Raw genomic sequence first — 22304 nt, 5'->3', positions numbered from 1 at the left:
TTCACAATAATACGTATAATGTTTCTGGTTTACCTGGACACTTTAAATACTATTAAAATCTTTTCAAAATAATGATTTTTTCTTTATTTTTTTAAAGAAAATCTTGAGTGATATATCAGTGATCTAAATGACTATTTACAGTGAAATGATATTATAATAATTGTTTGAGTATAAAACAAACAGGCAAGACTGAGTTTTATTATGGCTAATTTCTCTCACACCTGTCTCTGACAAATTATTTAGAAATATTGTCACATATGGTTTAATCTTAGATCATTTTATTGAATGTTTTAATGGCTCAATAAATTGATAACTGGTAATTATGTGTCCATCGATATTGTCTTTATATTCAAACCATTTATTGGGGGAGTGTTGGTTGATGAGGGAACAGGCAGGAGGTGGGGTGAAACATATGAAAGCTTAGAGCTGAACTAGTTATCTAATCATGACAATACAGCAGAAAGTAGAAATTGCCTGGCAAATCGATTTGTTCAAACCATTTATTGGGGGAGTGTTGGTTGATGTGAGGGAGGCAGGAGGTGGGGTGAAACATATGAAAGCTTAGAGTTGAACTAGTTATCTAATCATGACAATACAGCAGAAAGTAGAAATTGCATGGCAAATCGATTTGTTCAAACCATTTATTGGGGGAGTGTTGGTTGATGAGAGGCAGGAGGTGTGGTGAAGCAAATGAAAGCTTAGAGCTGAACTAGTTATCTAATTATGACAATACAGCAGAAAGTAGAAATTGCCTGGCAAATCGATTTGTTCAAACCATTTATTGGGGGAGTGTTGGTTGATGTGAGGGAACAGGCAGGAGGTGTGGTGAAGCATATGAAAGCTTAGAGCTGAACTAGTTATCTGATCATGACAATACAGCAGAAAGTAGAAATTGCATGGCAAATCGATTTGTTCAAACCATTTATTGGGGGAGTGTTGGTTGATGTGAGGGAACAGGCAGGAGGTGTGGTGAAGCATATGAAAGCTTAGAGCTGAACTAGTTATCTAATTATGACATTACAGCAGAAAGTAGAAATTGCCTGGCAAATCGATTTGTCATGGTTTTTTATGCAATCGATTTGGCTGATGACAATATACGCCCCCCCATTTCATGTGTCCAACATGTTTCAAGAGCACAAAGGCCCCCTTCCTCAGGGGCAGACACACATGAAATGTCAGTTCAATGATGTAATTCTTTTTCTATATGTTTTCTATTAGTTTTTTCTATGACAGATTATTTTTTAAGTGTTTACCCATGTGATGTGCTATAGAGTAACCACTTTATTTGGATCAATTAAAAATAGACCAGTGAAATGGTTTGTATGTCTTCTATTTTATTGAACACACCAACATCATGTGGGCGTATAAAAAAGTCATTTTGCATCTGTTATTGAGCATTAGACTTATTCTACAATTTCAATCAATTTCAGGTTTTATAAAGTCAATAAATAGCTCCCGGAGTTCTGACCAGCTTAATTCTACCTTGAACAAACACAATCTTTTTAATCTTTTTTTTTTCTTATTCATTTCTTGTCAATATTTAATATTGAAAATATCTAAATCAATAAAATATTAACTAAAAAGAAGTTACTCCTGAATGAATAAATTGCCACCATTTATATATTGAATCAATCTATTCATAACCAAAATACAATATCAGTAAGGCCACTGCTTCTATAGGGGAGTATTTCTAAAACACCCAACACTAAGAACAGTAGTTAAGTGTCAAGGGCACTAACTCTTGAAGTAGAATGATCTCAGGGAAGATTGCCATGTGTAACTAGGATTCTAATAAAGTTTTTATGATATTATTTTATATAACAGTTATATTTCTAGCATAATTAGATATTAAAACATTCAATTGATGTATTCAACAAAACAGAAAAGTTCAGTATAAAAAATATCTCACCAAAACAAACTGATTTTAGATCTTGATGGCTTGAAATCCTTCAATCACAATATTTGTTGTTATCGCAATCTTTCTTCAGCCGAGACAATCCCATTTTTAAATATTTAAATTAGCTGATGATAAAAGAAAGGGAGGTAATTGCTACTCTGATCAAATCAAACATGGATGATATTTACTCAGGTTTAAGTCAGTCGACAATATAGATTTATTTAACAATCTTTATCATTCCATCACAAAAATAAACAACAAACATCACAACTACAGTTCTTATTGCTAACTTTATAGTCGATGAAAAAAAGCTCTGTAAAATAAGAATTGAAAGATGAGATCATTTCATAACATGTAAGTCTCAATATTAAAGGCACAGGTAGGCCATTTTTTTGACCAATACTTTAGTCTCAGAAACTGGATTTTTTTTAGCTGAGCTAATCGGTAATAGTGTTCACAGCACACCGTCGAAATTTGAGCATTCAAATTCACCCGTGTCCAGAATTATTTGAATGTTAAAATGACGACTCGTCAATATAGGATACTCTGTGATATATAGAAAAGACAAAAATAGCACATCTGTCCCTTTAAAAAACCATGTCAAAAACTGAAGTACAGTACATTTGCATACGTTTGAGCGAACAAACACATCACCTAATAACTAAACTATTTTTTGTTGCTTAAATGTTATTTTATGCTTTCTGGATTGAAAGATCAGTCCATGGCAGATGACTGTAGCCAAGCATGTGCTCTCACAGACTTGTTCTATATCCCTAACAGACTTGTTCTAAAGCTCTCTCACAGACTTGTGCTAAAGCTCTAAAGCTATATCCCTAACAGACTTGTTCTAAAGCTCTCTCAAAGACTTGTTCTAAAGCTCTCTCACAGACTTGTTCTAAAGCTCTCTCAAAGACTTGTTCTAAAGCTCTCTTACAGACTAGTTCTGAAGCTCTCTCACAGACTTGTTCTAAAGCTCTCTTACAGACTAGTTCTAAAGCTCTCTCACAGACTTGTTCTAAAGCTCTCTCACAGACTTGTAATGAAGCTCTCTCACAGACTTGTTCTAAAGCTCTCTCACAGACTTGGTCTAAAGCTCTCTCACAGACTAGTGCTGAAGCTCTCTCACAGACTTGTTCTAAAGCTCTCTCACAGACTTGTACTGAAGCTCTCTCACAGACTTGTTCTAAAGCTCTCTCACAGACTAGTACTGAAGCTCTCTCACAGACTTGTTCTAAATCTCTCTCACAGACTTGTTCTAAAGCTCTCTCACAGACTTGTTCTATATCTCTCTCACAGACTTGTTCTAAAGCTATCTCACAGACTAGTTCTAAAGCTCTCTCACAGACTAGTACTGAAGCTCTCTCACAGACTTGTTCTAAAGCTCTCTCACAGACTTGGTCTAAAGCTCTCTCACAGACTAGTACTGAAGCTCTCTCACAGACTTGTTCTAAAGCTCTCTCACAGACTTGTACTGAAGCTCTCTCACAGACTTGTTCTAAAGCTCTCTCACAGACTAGTACTGAAGCTCTCTCACAGACTTGTTCTATATCTCTCTCACAGACAAGTACTGAAGCTCTCTCACAGACTTGTTCTATATCTCTCTCACAGACTTGTTCTAAAGCTCTCTCACAGACTTGTTCTATATATCTCTCATCTCACAGACTTGTACTGAAGCTCTCTCACAGACTTGTTCTAAAGCTCTCTCACAGACTAGTACTGAAGCTCTCTCACAGACTTGTTTTATATCTCTCTCACAGACTTGTTCTAAAGCTCTCTCACAGACTAGTACTGAAGCTCTCTCACAGACTTGTTTTATATCTCTCTCACAGACTTGTTCTAAAGCTCTCTCACAGACTTGTTCTAAAGCTCTCTAACAGACTAGTACTGAAGCTCTCTCACAGACTTGTTCTAAAGCTCTCTAACAGACTAGTACTGAAACTATCTCACAGACTTGTTCTAAAGCTCTCTCACAGACTAGTACTGAAGCTATCTCACAGACTTGTTCTAAAGCTCTCTAACAGACTAGTACTGAAACTATCTCACAGACTTGTTCTAAAGCTCTCTCACAGACTAGTACTGAAGCTATCTCACAGACTTGTTCTAAAGCTCTCTCACAGACTTGTTCTAAAGCTCTCTAACAGACTAGTACTGAAGCTCTCTAAAAGAGCTTATGACGGTATGATTGAACTTACAATATTAAGATATTACTGAGATCACAAAGACCTTGATTAATACTGTCTGTGAGAATGTCAATAAAATATTACAAGTAATGGATTGTGGGAGATCCGTATGCAGAGTTTTAATTCTTAAAAATGCTGAGAAAGCCAATTATCAAATTTAACAGAAAGAAAAGCTCGAAAATAGGCTACAAACAGATTATTGTCACTGAACTTTCAATTCTATTTTCAACCGTGCTAAATTTATTCAATAAAAAGTCACTTGTATTTTTCCTGCATATTTTCATAGCTCAAATAAAGACTGGAGATTTTCGCACCAGTCTTGCAACCGACAACAAACAGCGAGTATTTGTTTAATTTCTTTAGGCAAATGTTCCATGTCAAAATAGCTGAAAAGTTGAAGAATTTTTTTTATAAAAAGTGGCTTTTCTGTGTTTAAGACTTAAAAGATTTGATAAAATTAGAACTTCAGACTTTGAAAAAGTTTGTTGAGTTATTTTACCTTTTTTAGAATTGTTAATTTTTATAGGAAAGCTTTGTTCTATTCATGAGTCAATTTTTAAACATTTAAAATAGGACAAATATACATAACAAAAGTGGTTGCAAAAGAATGGTCCATTTAAAAGAGGACAAATGTGACCCCGCACATCAAACCAGGTATTAAGTAGCATTTGGTGTATGTAGAACTATTAGTATATTTGGATTCCTGGCATCATCAGCTACATTTTGATAACAATATCATCACAATAGCTTTCTCTGATCAGAATCAATTTAATATCCAGATTCTTCACTGCCACTGGACAGTGCAACTTAATACCTGATATGATGTATGGGGTCACAAATATACATAATTCCTTAAAGGAGCAGCTTCACTATCCGTTTGACCAATCATACCTTAATTTCAGAAACAGGAATTTTTTTTAGCTTACCTAATCAGTAATAGTGTTCACAGCTCATCGTGGAAATATAAGCCTTCAAATTCATGTGTATCCATAATTATTCATGTTTGAAAGTTAAAAATTCAAGAGTGAGAATATACCATATATAGAAAACACATAATATAGGAATAGACAGTGAAATTGTTAGTTTGAGGTATATTTGAAGGGATAATGTGATTTTCGTGTGTTTTAGTACTTCTGAAGACTATTAAAGTATAATAAATTCCAAAAATGCCAGCTGTTCCCCTCTAACACAGGTGGTTGCAAAAGAATGGTCCATGCTGTATGGGTCACCTTAACTTTGGCTTGAATTAGAGAAACCCAGATAAACCATTTTAATCAAGAAGGAGAACTGAGAATCCTTAAATAGACGATGGCTCCCAGGAAGAAATACAAAATCAAATATTCATGGCTTTTTGTAAAGCTGGGATTTGTTAATCATGTCACAATACAATATATATATCATGTTAATTGTTATAAACAAAAAATAATACTTTTATCTCAAATATTTTAATGATTTTTTATTGATTTTATATTTTTAGAAAAATTTCATTTTTTGTCCATTTATTATTGACCAAATGATTGAGGGTAAAGTTAAGTTGCTGTTTATCATAATCAATGAATTTAGAATAATTATTTCGATTGGTTCATGTCAGGTTGGTATAGAGAAAATGAAATGAAATGAAATGAATGGAGTTTTACGTCCTACTTTTCTGCACCATGTGGGCTAATGAAGACAGGCAACGCCATGCAGGGTGCGATGAGGGAAATTTTGCCAGGACAGCGGCATTAGCATGCCCTTTTTCGATTCCAACTGTCGAGGGATCTTTAACGAGGCCTTGGTTTATTGTCCCAGCCGACCCAACGACTAGACGCTTTTTCCATGTCAGCCCCTCTTACCTTCATCACTGACAGGGGAAACCGAAGGTATTATCTCGATCTAGGCCAGGATTGAACACTGGACCTTCAGGTTAGCGAGCAAGCGTGTAACTCACTGAGCCAACCTGAGCTCCCAGGTTGGTATAGAGAGGAATATCTCTAGTTCCTATCTCAAGGTTAAATTAAATTGCCTTGTATCAACACATTACATCATAATCTAATTTAATTAATATTGACTGTTTATGGATTTTGAATAACAAATAGTGTAACTTTCAATAATATTGAGCCATTATGGGTTTTTAGAACAATAGTACTTTGAGACAGGTCAAGGTCATTCTTATCATCTAAAATTAGATTATAAAATTAGAGCAACATGACAGCCCATTTGAGTTTCGCTATCCCACAATTCCCTATCTTATCAAGATTTGGGTTTTACATGACACGGTTTAAAATACTACCTTTAGTGCAGGCATTTGGTAAAAAAACTTGTTAGATTCAAATGTAAACTAAAAATTTCAGAAAACAAGAGAGATGAAATCGTAATTTAAGTTTAATTATAATCTTTCTATAACATATAGAAGTAGAAAGGTTAACATTAAGAACACAAGTTATATGAATATACAAGTATATATAAGTATATATAACTTGTGTTCTTAAGTTAAATTCGGATAAGGTAGCATCAGATTTTCAGTCTTTGATGTAAAATCGTTGTTGTGTCTGGACGCAATGTATCTTTCAGTGCTGAGTATTGTCAATCATGCCTAGATACAATATGTATCGCGATACAAAATTAACATTTTTTCTATATTCTATATATTTTTATATTAATTTATAAATTTATAACTGTGATATTTGGTAATATAGTTGATAGAAGTGGTTAGCGTCCACTGTCTTATAAATAGTTTCTATATATATTAATTCATAACTTTATAACTGTGATATTTGGTAATATAGTTGATAGAAGTGGTTAGCGTCCACTGTCTTATAAATAGTTTCTATATATATTAATTCATAACTTTATAACTGTGATATTTGGTAATATAGTTGATAGAAGTGGTTAGCGTCCACTGTCTTATAAATAGTTTCTATATATATTAATTCATAACTTTATAACTGTGATATTTGGTAATATAGTTGATAGAAGTGGTTAGCATCCACTGTCTTATAAATAGTTTCTATATATATTAATTTATAACTTTATAACTGTGATATTTGGTAACATAGTTGATAGAAGTGGTTACTGTCCACTGTCTTATAAATAGTTTCTATATATATTAATTCATAACTTTATAACTGTGATATTTGGTAATATAGTTGATAGAAGTGGTTAGCATCCACTGTCTTATAAATAGTTTCTATATATATTAATTTATAACTTTATAACTGTGATATTTGGTAATATAGTTGATAGAAGTGGTTATGGTCCACTGTCTTATAAATAGTTTCTATATATATATTAATTTATAACTTTATAAATGTGATATTTGGTAATATAGTTGATAGAAGTGGTTAGCGTCCACTGTCTTATAAATAGTTTCTATATATATTAATTTATAACTTTATAACTGTGATATTTGGTAATATAGTTGATAGAAGTGGTTAGTGTCCACTGTCTTATAAATAGTTTCTATATATATTAATTTATAACTTTATAACTGTGATATTTGGTAATATAGTTGATAGAAGTGGTTAGCGTCCACTGTCTTATAAATAGTTTCTATATATATTAATTTATAACTTTATAACTGTGATATTTGGTAATATAGTTGATAGAAGTGGTTAGCGTCCACTGTCTTATAAATAGTTTCTATATATATTAATTTATGACTTTTTAACTGTGATATTTGGTAATATAGTTGATAGAAGTGGTTAGCGTCCACTGTCTTATAAATAGTTTCTATATATATTAATTCATAACTTTATAACTGTGATATTTGGTAATATAGTTGATAGAAGTGGTTAGCGTCCACTGTCTTATAAATAGTTTCTATATATATTAATTTATAACTTTATAACTGTGATATTTGGTTATATAGGTGATAGAAGTGGTTAGTGTCCACTATCTTATAAATAGTTTCTATATATATTAATTTATAACTTTATAACTGTGATATTTGGTAATATAGTTGATAGAAGTGGTTAGCGTCCACTGTCTTATAAATAGTTTCTTTATATATTAATTTATAACTTTATAACTGTGATATTTGGTAATATAGTTGATAGAAGTGGTTAACATCCACTGTCTTATAAATAGTTTCTAACTTTATAACTGTGATATTTGGTAATATAGTTGATACAAGTGGTTAGTGTCCACTATCTTATAAATAGTTTCTATATATATTAATTCATAACTTTATAACTGTGATATTTGGTAATATAGTTGATAGAAGTGGTCAGCGTCCATTGTCTTCTAACAATTGCAGTAAAAACAATTGTTTTATCATAAACCAACTTATAAAAATCCCCACATTTTTAGGGAATAAAAGCGGCATGTATCGATACATGATGTCGTGATACGATACGTGTATCGATACATGGTGTCGTGATACGATACGTGTATCGTGTACATCAATTAACTGATATATGGTGCCAGCACTAGTATCTATAATGATAATAAATGTAGTCTGGATTTCATCAATAGACATTCTAACTTAATAACATCTTGTCAAAAACAGTTTAAAGCCCAGCTTGAATACAACAAATATCACGTAATGTCATTTTCAATAACCATCATTCTCTTCCAGCCAGGGCACTCTGACCACAGAAAACTGTTATTGTACCAAACATAATTCTCTATAGAAATGATCATCAACATTTGATTTTGAGCGTAAGACTAGGGTTCATGTTCGATGGTTATTAATAGCTTCATACCCAAAACTTTGTCTTACAAGGGTCTTAAAGAAAATTTTCCAAGAGCTATTTATTGACTTTATAAAACCTGAAATTGATTGAAATTGTAGAATAAGTCTAATGCTCAATAACAGATGCAAAATGACTTTTTTATACGCCCATATGATGTTGGTGTGTTCAATAAAATAGAAGACATACAAACCATTTCACTGGTCTATTTTTAATTGATCCAAATAAAGTGGTTACTCTATAGCACATCACATGGGTAAACACTTAAAAAATAATCTGTCATAGAAAAAACTAATAGAAAACATATAGATGCAAAATGCCTGGTGATAATGAAGTGAATTGGGACAAATGGACTAACAGATCATTCATAAAAAAAGATAAGAGACTGCTATTTAAAAGTTTACTAAGATCAACAGCTGATGTAGACAATTTCTGGTAAATGAAATATAAAACAGAAGGATCAAAAACATTTTTCAGCAAAGACTTTGCATTACGGTACAGAAATCTCAAACAAAGGACTTATTATGGCATTTCAAGTTATGAAAAATTACAAAAGCTGGCTTATGTCTCAGATTTAAATTTTGGAATCCTGGGTTTGGCATGACTGGAGTCTGGAGAATACATCTAAAGTCAAGTTTAGTAATTCTTTGACCTGTAACAAGGATCCCAGTGAGGAATAAAAAAAAATGGAAAATAGGAGTTGAAGGTCAAGGTGTAGCAGGCTCTTATGAGATGACTTAATCCGCGAATAAATGAGGGACAGTGTCCAGTGCGGAATAATCAGTACAAAGTGAACACATGAGGTATGGGTCCGAACACTTTGCGGCCATGGTTCGTTTCTTCTATTTTCTACTATATTGACAATCCCACACTGTACACAGCACCTCGTCTATTATCACCTTTACACTACAGGGGGAGATCTATCCATTTTAAGATTCTCTAAGTCATTTTCCATATAGAAAACTTTTCATTCCTAAAACCAAATTTTTAAAGGTTTATTTGAAAATAAAAAAAATACCACTGGCCAGAAAAATAGAGGAATTGTTCTAAGAAGAGTAAGTCTAAGATCCCTGTTGTAAGCTTTAAAGTCAAAGTCTAGAAGCTCATTGAAGATTTTGCAGGATTTATCACCTGAAACACCTGATAGAACCTTACGATTGGGTCTATTCTCTCATCCTTCTTGGTCAGAAGAACAGACAATAATGTTAATTTAGTAATTTTAAATTACTCACTTATCGAACCATTTTAACATTGTAACATTTTAACATGTCTGAGAACTTGTTGGAATCGAAGTATCAATGTATGTTTCTATTCTATTATTCATGATTTTAAATAATCAAGTCAGAGAAATTTCAATCAGCATCATAAATCACATATCAAGTTTTTATTAATTAAATCAGTTTTTCTATAAAAAGTAAGAGAATGAACAATTGTTTCTGTAGATCTATATATGGTCAAATAGTTGTACTAAAATGACCCACCTAAACTAATGAATAAAGTTAATAAATGATGTTAATGAAGTTTTGACGACCCACCTGAACTAATGAATAAATGACTTTGACACAAATCTGACACCTGAAGACAAAGGCGATGGTGAAAGCCACCACTAGATAATCTGATACGCTAGTAGGTAGGGTTGGTAGTTTGTAAATGAAAGCCACCTATAGATAATAGTAAATCTGAAATGCTAGTAGGTAGGGTTGGTAGTTTGTAAATACAACCCACCTATAGATAATAGTAAATCTGAAATGCTGGTAGGTAGGGTTGGTAGTTTGTAAATACAACCCACCTATAGATAATAATAAATCTGAAATGCTAGTAGGTAAAGTTGGTGGTTTGTAAATGAAACCTACCTATAGATAATAGTAAACCTGACATGCTAGTAGGTAATTACTGTCAAGATAAAAACAAGATTTATATGATGTATGATTTGATTCCAATATTCCATATCAAATCCTATATTACTTCTTAATATTATTTACAATACATATTTATAACCTTGAACCAATCAATAAACCTATACAGATATTGTCTTTAAAAGAATGAGTATAACAGAAAACCAACTGCTGCAGGGACTCGAATGGTTCAAATGGACACAATGGTTGAACTTCACTCATTTGTCTATGGATTTTCAATTCTCTTAAGTGCAATATTGAAATCTCCCAGTATAAGTTCAATAAGATAACACATGTATATAATAAAATAGTGTCTTAAAGTAATTTGATACACGATAAATAATATATTTTACCCCCAAAAGATTAGTTATACCTAAAAATTAAATTTGTTATAACTAAAACTTGTTATACCTAAATAAGTTGTTATATTTTCAAATTATTTATCGTTTTTAAAATAAATTGTTATCCTTTAAAATAAGTTGTTATCCTTTAAAATAAGTTGTTATCCTTTAAAATAAGTTGTTATCCTTTAAAATAAGTTGTTATCCTTTAAAATAAGTTGTTATCCTTTAAAATAAGTTGTTATCCTTTAAAATAAGTGGTTATACTTTAAAATAAGTTGTTATCCTTTAAAATAAGTTGTTATCCTTTAAAATAAGTTGTTATACTTTGAACTAAGTTGTAAAAGAAACAATGATAAATCAGAATAAGAATAATGCGAGTTTAATTTTGTTTTGATACTGTATTATCAAGAGACACATTAGCTAATTATTAGGAGTAAAAATAACGAAGATTTCTTCTTGATAACGGGTATTAATCCCATGATTCCTATTGATTTCTTGGCGGAGAATATCTTCATTTCTTTTCTACAGATAACAGAATGTTCCTGTCAGCACAAATCGCAGCTAAATTGGAATCATTAAAAGAAATCTTTTTTAGTTTTATTTTAACTTCTCAGTTCTGCCGCATAGCTAGACTTGATTGTTTGGAGGGCAATAGTGTTTAGTTGCAGAAAGGGAATTGGTCTGTTTTCAGGGGAGCAATCTATATTTTTGGATGAAGAATGTATAATCTCTATTCATGTTGAATAAAAGATGCTGTCCTGGTAAAATTCTCCCTCATAGTACACTGTATGGTATTGACCTTCATTAAACCATTCAGTAACACAATAGTCTAAAGTTTACTCTATTTGGTGGAATCATCTAAGGATTAGTATTACCACTATTTTCATAATTCTATCATATAAATAAAAGATTCTGTCCTGGTAAAATTTCCCTCATTGTACATTGTATGGCATTGACCTTTATTAAACCATTCTAAAGCATGTAGAAGTTGGTGGAATCATCCTAGTATGTTTATCTCCACTATTTTGATAAACAGAAGTTGTAATGTCAAGTGATAATGATATGATTAGTTTTCATGTAATTCAATTAATACTTGTAGATCATTGTATGGTGAACTCTCTGGAGATCTCATATATCCTACCAACATTACTCTAATAAATAAAGTCAATTATCTAGTGGCAAACTAGGTAGCGAGTTGGATTATTATCTGCTAGAGAAGGGGGATAGTTATCTGCTAAAGAAGGGGAATAGTTATTTGCTAAAGAGGGGGGATATTTATCTGCTACAGAAGGGGGATAGTTATCTGCAGAAGGGGGATAATTATCTGCTACAGAAGGGGGAAAGCTCAGTTTGAAGTTGGATTGTTATCTGCTAGAGAAGGGGAATAGTTATCTGCTAGAGGAGGGGGATAGTTATCTGCTAGAGAAGGGGGATAATTATCTGCTACAGAAGGGGGAAAGCTCAGTTTGAAGTTGGATTGTTATCTGCTAGAGAAGGGGGATAATTATCTGCTAGAGAAGGGGGATAGTTATCTGCTAGAGAAGGGGGATAATTATCTGCTAGAGAAGGGGGAAAGCTCAGTTTGAAGTTGGATTGTTATCTGCTAGAGAAGGGGGGTAGTTATCTGCTAGAGAAGGGTAATAGATTTCTGCTAGAGAAGGGGGATAGTTATCTGCTAGAGAAGGGGATAGTTATCTGCTAGAGAAGGGGGATAGTTATCTGCTAGAGAAGGGGATAGTTATCTGCTAGAGAAGGGGGATAGTTATCTGCTAGAGAAGGGGTAGTTATCTGCTAGAGAAGGGGGATAGTTATCTGCTAGAGAAGGGGAATAGTTATCTGCTAGAGAAGATGGATAGTTATCTGCTAGAGAAGATGGATAGTTATCTGCTAGAGAAGGGGGATAGTTATCTGCTAGAGAATGGGAATAGTTATCTGCTAGAGAAGATGGATAGTTATCTGCTAGAGAAGGGGGGTAGTTATCTGCTAGAGAAGGGGGATAGTTATCTGCTAGAGAAGGGAGATAGTTATCTGCTAGTTATCTGCTAGAGAAGGGGGATAGTTTATCTGCTAGAGAATGGGGATAGTTATCTGCTAGAGAAGGGGGATAAATATCTGCTAGAGAAGGGGCAAAGCTCAGTTTAAGTTGGATAGTTATCTGCTAGAGAAGGGGAATAGTTATCTGCTAGAGAAGGGGAAATAGTTATCTGCTAGAGAAGGGGGATAGTTATCTGCTAGGACAATTGAATAGCTCAGTCTGCAGTGAGTGGAATAGTTATCTACTTGGGTCATGGCCCACTGGCTCACCTTCTAATCATACTACTGATTATATTCTACATCTTTATTATAGGATAAACTTATAATGAAATGAAATGCATGGAGTTTTATGTCTTAATTTTCTGCACCATGTGGGCTAATGAAGACAGGCTGTACAATAATTTGAGGCACTATTCAGTTATGTCTTATAATTGTAACCAATGTCAAATTGACTAAATACAAAGTTCCAACAGGGTATTATACAACCTTCTGTTAGAGAGAGGAAGTAATTGATTTGTTTGTGGGAGTGAAAGCCATGTTGCACAAATATATAAGCTCTTGAGTTTTTCATCTCAAATTTATAAGATGATTAATATTGAGATTTGGATTAAGCTTAGAAAGGGGATTACATCTTGAATACACCAAAAATAATCAATGAAAATTATCAAAGACTATTCAATATTTAAAATTCAAACCTAAAGTGATGCTACGTCTTAGAATTAACATACAATTTTAGAATTTTAAACTTGGCGAATAAGAGCCAGTAGATATACCGGGTGTCATAAATAACATAACAGGATCTTTATATAATCCGATAATATCAAGATTAAGCGTGTTTCAATAATTACTTAGTTTTATGAATTTTCCAGATTTTACAGGGATTCTGTTGTAACTTTATGACACCAGGTAAGCTAACTGATGAATATATACTCATATTGACCTTTTCGAGAACTTTTTATGTTCATTCTAAGACGTAGTATCACTTTAAAATCTAATCTATATACAAATGAAATGATTATAATTCTGGTTTTTGTTAAAATGTAATATTGACTATATGAATTCTTGAGATGCCAGATATGCAAAATGGGTTAATTTGTTAACTCTATATCTCTGTTAGATAGTCCACATTAAAAACGCTACTTCTATACTTGGGTCTATCTCCTTGGCATAACATACTATCTGACACTGTTCTTTATAGCTCGTCAACTTGATAACCCTTTCAGATAATACAAAAATGAATTATATTTAATATTTAGATTTATCAACTCAACATTCCTCAAAGAAACTTCACATACCTGATAATGTATAAACTAGATCAAACTTATATCCCTTATGGATTGTAAATGATGTTGAAGTCACATGTATTATATTTCTATGTCTGCTGACGTAGATCTCTGACTTTAACAGTGTGACATATAGCTTGCCAGGCAAGGTAACATACACCCACTATCAGCTGACAGAAATGATAGCAAAGTCTTTAGTGACTTAATAATATTCAAGTCAAGACAAAACATTAAAAACAAATTATCATCAAAATTCAAACATGAACAACGTCTCATTGACATACACACAATGGCAATAATTCTGAAACCGTTCAACTGATTATTACCAATTTTTAACCTGACTGAGATCTCATCAATATATACATGCATCATGCCTAGAAGCCACATTTGACATGTTCTTACTAAGTCAAGGGCTATTACTAAATAAAACTCAGGAGTAGTATACTATATAAACTTCTGATGACAAGGGAAATTGTTGAAACTAAGTCAAGGGTAGTAACTCTGAAACCGTTCTTCCAATTATTATCATCCAATTTGAACTTGAAAGAGATATCATCAATATATACAGGCATACAGTCTCTATTGTGCTTACAAGAAATGTGAACAGACGGACCAACATATACGTCCACATCTCAATTTGGGCATATAAAAATGAAATAAAACTTTGTCATTTGTGGTCCAGTTTTTCACAAAAGCACCTTCCACCATCAGCAATCAACGGACCGTCAATATTAATTTGGCAACCTCTGTTGAAAAAACTTAAAATTACTTATTTACTCTCTATTTGATCCCCCAATTTTGCTAAACCTAAAATGAGCATTATACACACAACTATACAGTATATCAGTTACTGCTGTCATCTTAACATGAAGTTTTTGTAAGTAATCTATTCACACTGAACCATGCTGGCACTATATCTTCAAATAACTTCTTTTCTTTCCATACACAGAATTATTTCAATAGAGCTAATATCCTTTTTAATCGGATCAAAACAGAAACATCTATTTTCATCAAAATCCTAAATTGAGAACAAGTTCATTGGACTTTTATTTCAATAAATACGGTTGATTCAGATTTTATCTAAAATTGCAGAAATATTTCATCTCCCAATAGGAAACGTATAATCAATGGAATAGTGTATTTTTCTTTCTGTCATATTTGCTGATGGTATTAAAATCTAGGAATATATAGTTCTTTGTTGGTAGTATTAAGAATAATCAAATTAATGCCACTTGTGATTACTGGAAAGATTTTTCTGCCATTTAGTTTCAGGCCGTATTTTGATATTTTCAATGAGGCAGTGCGTATCCTACCTGAAACATCAGTGAAAAGTTGCATTCAACATTCAAAGAATGCACTGAAACAAAAATTCTGAAAACAAAGCAGTGTATGACATGTGAAGCAAAAGTTTGGGAACATAACAGAATAGGGTCCTGAGAAGAAAGAAATAATGAAATCATGTACTAGCAGCTTTACTTGTACAAAATCTTGTGGATAAAAATATACTCACTAAATTTCATAAAAATTCTGACAAAAACTGCTGAAGGATGGAGTAAATTAAAATGCTGTCTCTATAATTAATATTAATTTATATAACTCAACCTACTGTATAACTGTGAATTTAAATAATCAAAATTTAATAAATAATACTTGAAACAGACTTGACATTAGATTTTAAAAATTCAACTTTAACAATATCTATTGAAATACTTGCAATTGGAAACAGGTGTTCTGAAAGAGAAATAATTTTATGTTTCATTTATACCACCAGCCACAGAATAAATAAATCAACTTCCTATATTTTTATGAAATTTTTAGGTTCTTTTGACACTAATATCATCAAAATCAAATAAGCTGCTATCTCTGAATACAATTTGAAAATCAAATGGCGACCAAACTATCAATTGTCGTGTATATATAGTAATAAATTTTTTAAGTCATAACGATATCTACCTATTAGAATAAGTTTCAGTTACATTAATTCATAACACAGGAAGTGAGTCAAACGGAAGTTTGCACCTTGATTTCGTGCAAACAGGAAGTGATCCCAAGTTTTTGAGTATATTAATTTGTATTCTGTTGTGATCTGTTTCACCACCAAAAATTTCAAAACAATCAGACAAATAGCTGAGAAAATAGAATATTTGACAATTCTGCTCAGAAATGTGTGCTATGAATTTTCAACATTAAAAACTTTTTAACTGCTAAACTATTGGATATTCTTGCGAGATCCCAAAAATGAAAACCCCAGCAAAATCGCTTCAAAATGTGCCTTCTAGAGCCAATTTTTTTACTTTTTTCCCATTTTGAACTGTGCAACTAACTGTTTTGCAAAAATGTTTCAATTAATATTCATTCAGTAATTAGCCACAATGAAGATTGAATGCATTGTAAAGTTGCTGCTTCTATTACAGTTTCTTCAGATGAGGCAACACAAAATCATTTTGTTTTAAAATTACCAAAACAAAGCAATGCATTAGATAGAAAAAAAATTTGCAAGGTGTTTATTGTCAAAACTATTATAAATACAGGTTTCTAGATGCTAGAACAACAGTTTCCGTGCATGTCATTAAGATCATGGTAAATAATGAAAACATGCAGTCTTAAGAGACGCTATAGTTATTATACTACAATTATTGATTTTAATCGTTCAGTCAAAGTTCTTCATTGTTTGAATTCCCAACACTCAAATATTTTATAAACCAAATGATCACAAACAAACCAAAACCAAAAGTCGAAGATTTCGACAATTTTAACATTGGATTTACAAAAATGTTTCAAACAGAAAAAGTGCCGAATTTACCACCTTTCTCGATTGTAGAATCAATTATCAAGTTTATAGGAATATCTCCCGACATCCGAAAATCGTCTACGCCTAAACCAAACATTCATTGTTTGTCTGCAATCAAGGTGAATAGCTCACACTAGTTCATTTGGTAAAATGACTTTGTCCTGAGCAAACTTCTCCTGAAAAACTACTTCCAGGTAATCTTTGAAAAATGCGGCAATCCAAACACAATGCAGTTTGTTACTAGGGCAGGTAAACACGGATTGTACACATGTTTTTCTACAGACAACCATCCTTCGAGACATCAACCTCTCTTTATCAATACTTCAATTTGTATCTAATTCTGTTTCAAGCGTGTTCTCTCACACCTTCCACATCTCTACTAATCTTCTTAAACAGTTTGTTAAAACTATGCAATGATTGGTTAATCTTTTATTACCAACCAATCACAGTTCAGTGTTAAAATTCTAGGTTACAACATGGCAGATTATGAAGATAAAGGTGAGATGGTTCTGTTTGATGTCCGATTTACTACCACAAACAACACTGTAGTTCAAGGCAAGCTCGCCACGGTTTACAAAATTTCACATTTACAGTAGAAGTTCCCAAAATTTTGAGAAAATGCAAGACACAAAGCAAATATTCAATAAATATTTCATTAGAATATTGATATACTTCAGTTGACTTAAAAGAATCAAAAAGGTTTGAACAATATCAATTTTCTCCTTGTGATATGAACAAGGTCTAGTTTGATGGATCTTTTAAAAGACAATAAATGTAAAAGCAGCTTACCTGTTAAATACTAATTAGATTTCATTTTGGGTCCATCTGAAAAAATATAAATGAAAAAATCAGCTAAGATGTTTATGATACACATATATTGGCAAGTATGACCCCATGGAACAGAGGAGTCGGAAAGTTTTGGACTAAATTAAAATGAAAAGTTACAAATTCAGACTGGATAGAAATTGACAATTTGACCTCTGACCTTTGTAAAGTAGATGTAAATGTGGGGTATTATGTGAAACATTTGGTAGAAAATCTCCCACCCAATTGACTAACATAGAATTACATTGTATTACATTGTAGTGGGTCTGTGAAAATTCTAAAATCAACAAATCTAGATACGCTAGCTAGATAGGTATTTAATGTCTGTCTAGTCGGTGAGTCTCAATAAATGGTTCTTGGCCTAATTACAACCACAGTATTAAGAGTTCTGGGGCAACAACAAACAGTGGGCTGCCATAGTACCAGAGATTAGGGGGTACAACAAACAGTAGGCTGCCATAGTACCAGAGATTAGGGGGTACAACAAACAGTAGGCTGCCATAGTACCAGAGATTAGGAGGTACAACAAACAGTAGGCTGCCATAGTACCAGAGATTAGGGAGTACAACAACCAGTAGGCAACCAGTAGACTGCCATAGTACTAGAGATTAGGGGATACAACAAACAGTATGCTGCCATAGTACCAAAGATTTGTGGGTACAGCAAACAGTAGGCTGCCATAGTACCAGAGATTAGGGGATACAACAAACAGAAGGCTGCCACAGTACCAGAGATTAGGAGGTACAACAAACAGTAGGCTGCCACAGTACCAGAGATTAGGGGATACAACAAACAGATGGCTGCCATAGTACCAGAGATTAGGGGGTACAACAACCAGAAGTCTGCCATAGTACCAGAGATTAGGGAGTACAACAACCAGTAGGCTGTCATAGTATCAGAGATTAGGGAGTACAACAACCAGTAGGCTGCCACAGTACCAGAGATTAGGGGATACAACAAACAGATGGCTGCCACAGTACCAGAGATTAGGGGGTGCAACAACCAGAAGTCTGCCATAGTACCAGAGATTAAGGAGTACAACAACCAGTAGGCTGTCATAGTATCAGAGATTAGGGAGTACAACAACCAGTAGGCTGCCACAGTACCAGAGATTAGGGAGTACAACAACCAGAAGTCTGCCATAGTACCAAAGATTAGGGGGTACAACAACCAGTAGGCTGTCATAGTATCAGAGACTAGGGAGAACAACAACCAGTAGGCTGCCATAGTACCAGAGATTAGGGAGTACAACAACCAGCAGGCTGTCATAGTATCAGAGATTAAGGGGTACAACAAACAGTAGGCTGCCATAGTATCAGAGATTTGGTGGTACAACAACCAAAAGGCTGCCATAGTACCAGAGATTAGGGGATACAACAAACAGTAGGCTGCCATAGTACCAGAGATTAGGGGATACAACAAACAGTAGGCTGCCATAGTACCAGAGATTAGGTGGTACAACAACCAAAAGGCTGCCATAGTACTAGAGATTAGGGGATACAACAAACAGTATGCTGCCATAGTACCAGAGATTAGGGGATTTAACTGTATTTCCAAAGCAACAAAAGGAGTCTAATGGTGTCTGACATATTAATATCACCACTCTGAACATTATTGAGTGTTGCACGATTATGAATTCAAACAGCTAGCAAACAGAATCTTCTTCATGAGACAGCACTATTCAATGTGGACCCCGAAAAAAAATGCCAGGGGTGGCTTCTGAGGCTTGGTCAGAACTGCTATTTTTCAACTCAGTAGTGTATATATTTCTTCTAGAAACATTTACTTCTGAGATTATGAAATGCATATCACCAAAAAGGTTCTGTAAATCTTGCTAATCTCCTCTTCCTACAAAAAAACAAAAGACATCTGAGAGAATTGTGGCTTTATGTCGAAGCCTATCCCCAGTTAAACCAATCTACCTTCAATAAGAGACTGGAAAAAACTGCATGTTGATCACCAAGATTGTTTAAACTCATCAAACTATCCAATAAACTCGATGACCCCTTTCTTACCCAGCCCTGATCAATAACGATCTCTACTTCATTGAAACTCTAGGAGAGACTATTTACAAGCTTGAGGGTGGGTTTCTGTCATGTTCCTGTCTGTGACAGTCATTCAGTCCTTTGTCAAAGGACATAGATGTATGGGCGATCGGGGGGTAGCAACAATTCCCTGATCAATCACTATCTCTCTTCATTGTAGACAATACAAGACTGATGCTGGGTTCCTGTCTGTGACAGTCATTCAGTCCTTTGTCATAGAACATAGACGTAGGGGCACATTATATTTAGTGTGAGGGTGATACTGGTACAGAATTCCAATAAAAAGCACGGGCATAGGTCATTCAGTTAGAACTATAATTAAGTACAGTTAATATCTAAAAATAAAAAATTTACATATAAAAAATATCTGGCAGAATGACTGAATGAATAATCATCTGAAAGCAATCTTGTGTATATTATGTATACAAAAAGCATCTCTCCTTATAAGTCCTACATAAAATGAAGAAATGATTAATATAAAAAACTTAATATTAAATAAGCCTAAAACTCATTTTCTACATTTTTAGTATGAGGGAAAATCAGAAAAAAATAGGCTTAAAGAAAATTCTCATCTTAAACATAGGATCTTAAAAATGATTTTAATCTGTCCTAGAAACCATCCATTTAAAGGAATCCTTCATTTCTTTGGATTTTTCTCAGAGAAATTTCTAAAATGAACGCTATCTGGACAGTTGATTTAAAATATAGGATAGAAATTCAAACTAATTAGTGGGAAAAGAAAGTACCCTATAACCCATCTGGCAAGACTAACATAAAAATACTCCATGAGCTATAAAGCAATCAGGTCCACTCACTCACTTACTAGGAGTGAGAAATCAAAAATAAGAATATTCTACAATAGAAAGATTCTTGACAGCAGATGATTCCTTGATATCTAGTAACTAGAAGAAAATTGGCAAACAATTAATTTAATTTCCGATAAGAGCTGGGAATTGAAGTCATTTATTTCAATTAATCAACTCGTTTATCTATCAAGACCGACCATTACTACCGGTTTATTGAATTTCTATGCTTTATTTCTTGTCATTTGATTGGCTGTTTAGTGACAGTTGACATCCAATCACAGCTAATAACAGGAGATTAACGATGCTCACGATTCCTGATGTTGTTTCCGTGAAATGAAGATTTAGTTGATAAATGCCACGTTAAGCTGTCAATTTGTCTTAATCTTTACTCCATATCAACAAATTTAATCTGTTTTCATGCAGAAAGAAATGGCAGTGGTAATAGTTTAGGTGGAATTAAGACAACCTTTTTCTCTATAGACTTAATTCATGCCACGTTTTGAACACATCTAATGTAAGGCAATGGCATCATATGAAGAAATAACCCATGTGACGTCTTAAACACCTACCTGATCAACAGTCAGGCTAAAACAAGCCTTGCTCAGAAATATGTGAAGGTAAATTTATCTGAAGGTATCATTAAATAACTGAATCAATTCCAATTTTAACCATGTAAAATATGATTAGTTTTGAGCTCATTTCAGAGATTCAGGTGGCGATTTTATGCAGTGACTCATCGTTACCTTTTTTATGTTTGCGTTAAGAGCCTCAATATGATTGATGCATGAATAAGGTCTATTGTATATTGCATACACTTTGATACAATACATCAGACTTTGATACAATACATCAGACTTTGATACAATACATCAGACTTTGATATAATACATCAGACTTTGAAACAATACATCAGACTTTAAAACAATACATCAGACTTTGATATAATACATCAGACTTTGAAACAATACATCAGACTTTGATATAATACATCAGACTTTTGAAACAATACATCAGACTTTGAAAAAATACATCAGACCTTGATACAATACATCAGACTTTGATATAATACATCAGACTTTGATATAATACATCAGACTTTGATACAATACATCAGACTTTGATACAATACATCAGACTTTGATACAATACATCAGACCTTGATACAATACATCCGACTTTGATATAATACATCAGACTCTAATACATCAGACTTTGACATAATACATTTGACTTTGATACAATACATCAGACTTTGATACAATACATCAGACTTTGATATAATACATCAGACTTTAATACATCAGACTTTGATATAATACATCCGACTTTGATACAATACATCAGACTTTGATACAATACATCAGACTCTAATACATCAGACTTTGATGTTTCAATACAATACGTCAGACTTTGATATAATACATCAGACTTTGACATAATACATTTGACTTTGATATAATACATCAGACTCTAATACATCAGACTTTAATACATTTGACTTTGATATAATACATCAGACTTTGACTAGTGC

At 33.1% G+C, this 22304-nt stretch overlaps 3 protein-coding genes across 3 annotated transcripts; all 3 read right to left on the bottom strand.

Moving 5' to 3' along the window:
- Nucleotides 1–2730: 2730 nt before the first annotated feature.
- Nucleotides 2731–3441, bottom strand: LOTGIDRAFT_122832 (hypothetical protein; the record flags this gene model as incomplete). The annotated part of the gene is made up of 1 exon (XM_009060459.1): nt 2731–3441. A coding segment is annotated over one exon (711 nt), but the record flags the coding sequence as incomplete, so codon positions are not given.
- Nucleotides 3442–12751: 9310 nt separating this feature from the next.
- LOTGIDRAFT_122810 (hypothetical protein) lies at nt 12752–13003 on the bottom strand (the record flags this gene model as incomplete). The annotated part of the gene is made up of 1 exon (XM_009060458.1): nt 12752–13003. A coding segment is annotated over one exon (252 nt), but the record flags the coding sequence as incomplete, so codon positions are not given.
- A 5474-nt stretch (nt 13004–18477) lies between these two features.
- Nucleotides 18478–19443, bottom strand: LOTGIDRAFT_163990 (hypothetical protein; the record flags this gene model as incomplete). The annotated part of the gene is made up of 1 exon (XM_009060457.1): nt 18478–19443. The coding sequence occupies one exon, from the start codon at nt 19441–19443 to the stop codon at nt 18478–18480; it is 966 nt and encodes a 321-aa protein (XP_009058705.1).
- Between the last annotated feature and the right edge of the window lie 2861 nt (nt 19444–22304).

This window comes from Lottia gigantea (assembly GCF_000327385.1).
Source record: "Lottia gigantea unplaced genomic scaffold LOTGIsca_42, whole genome shotgun sequence".
NCBI lineage: Eukaryota > Metazoa > Mollusca > Gastropoda > Lottiidae > Lottia > Lottia gigantea.
The sequence above is the reverse complement of the archived record's forward strand: the minus strand, read 5'-3'. Positions and strand labels throughout refer to the sequence as shown.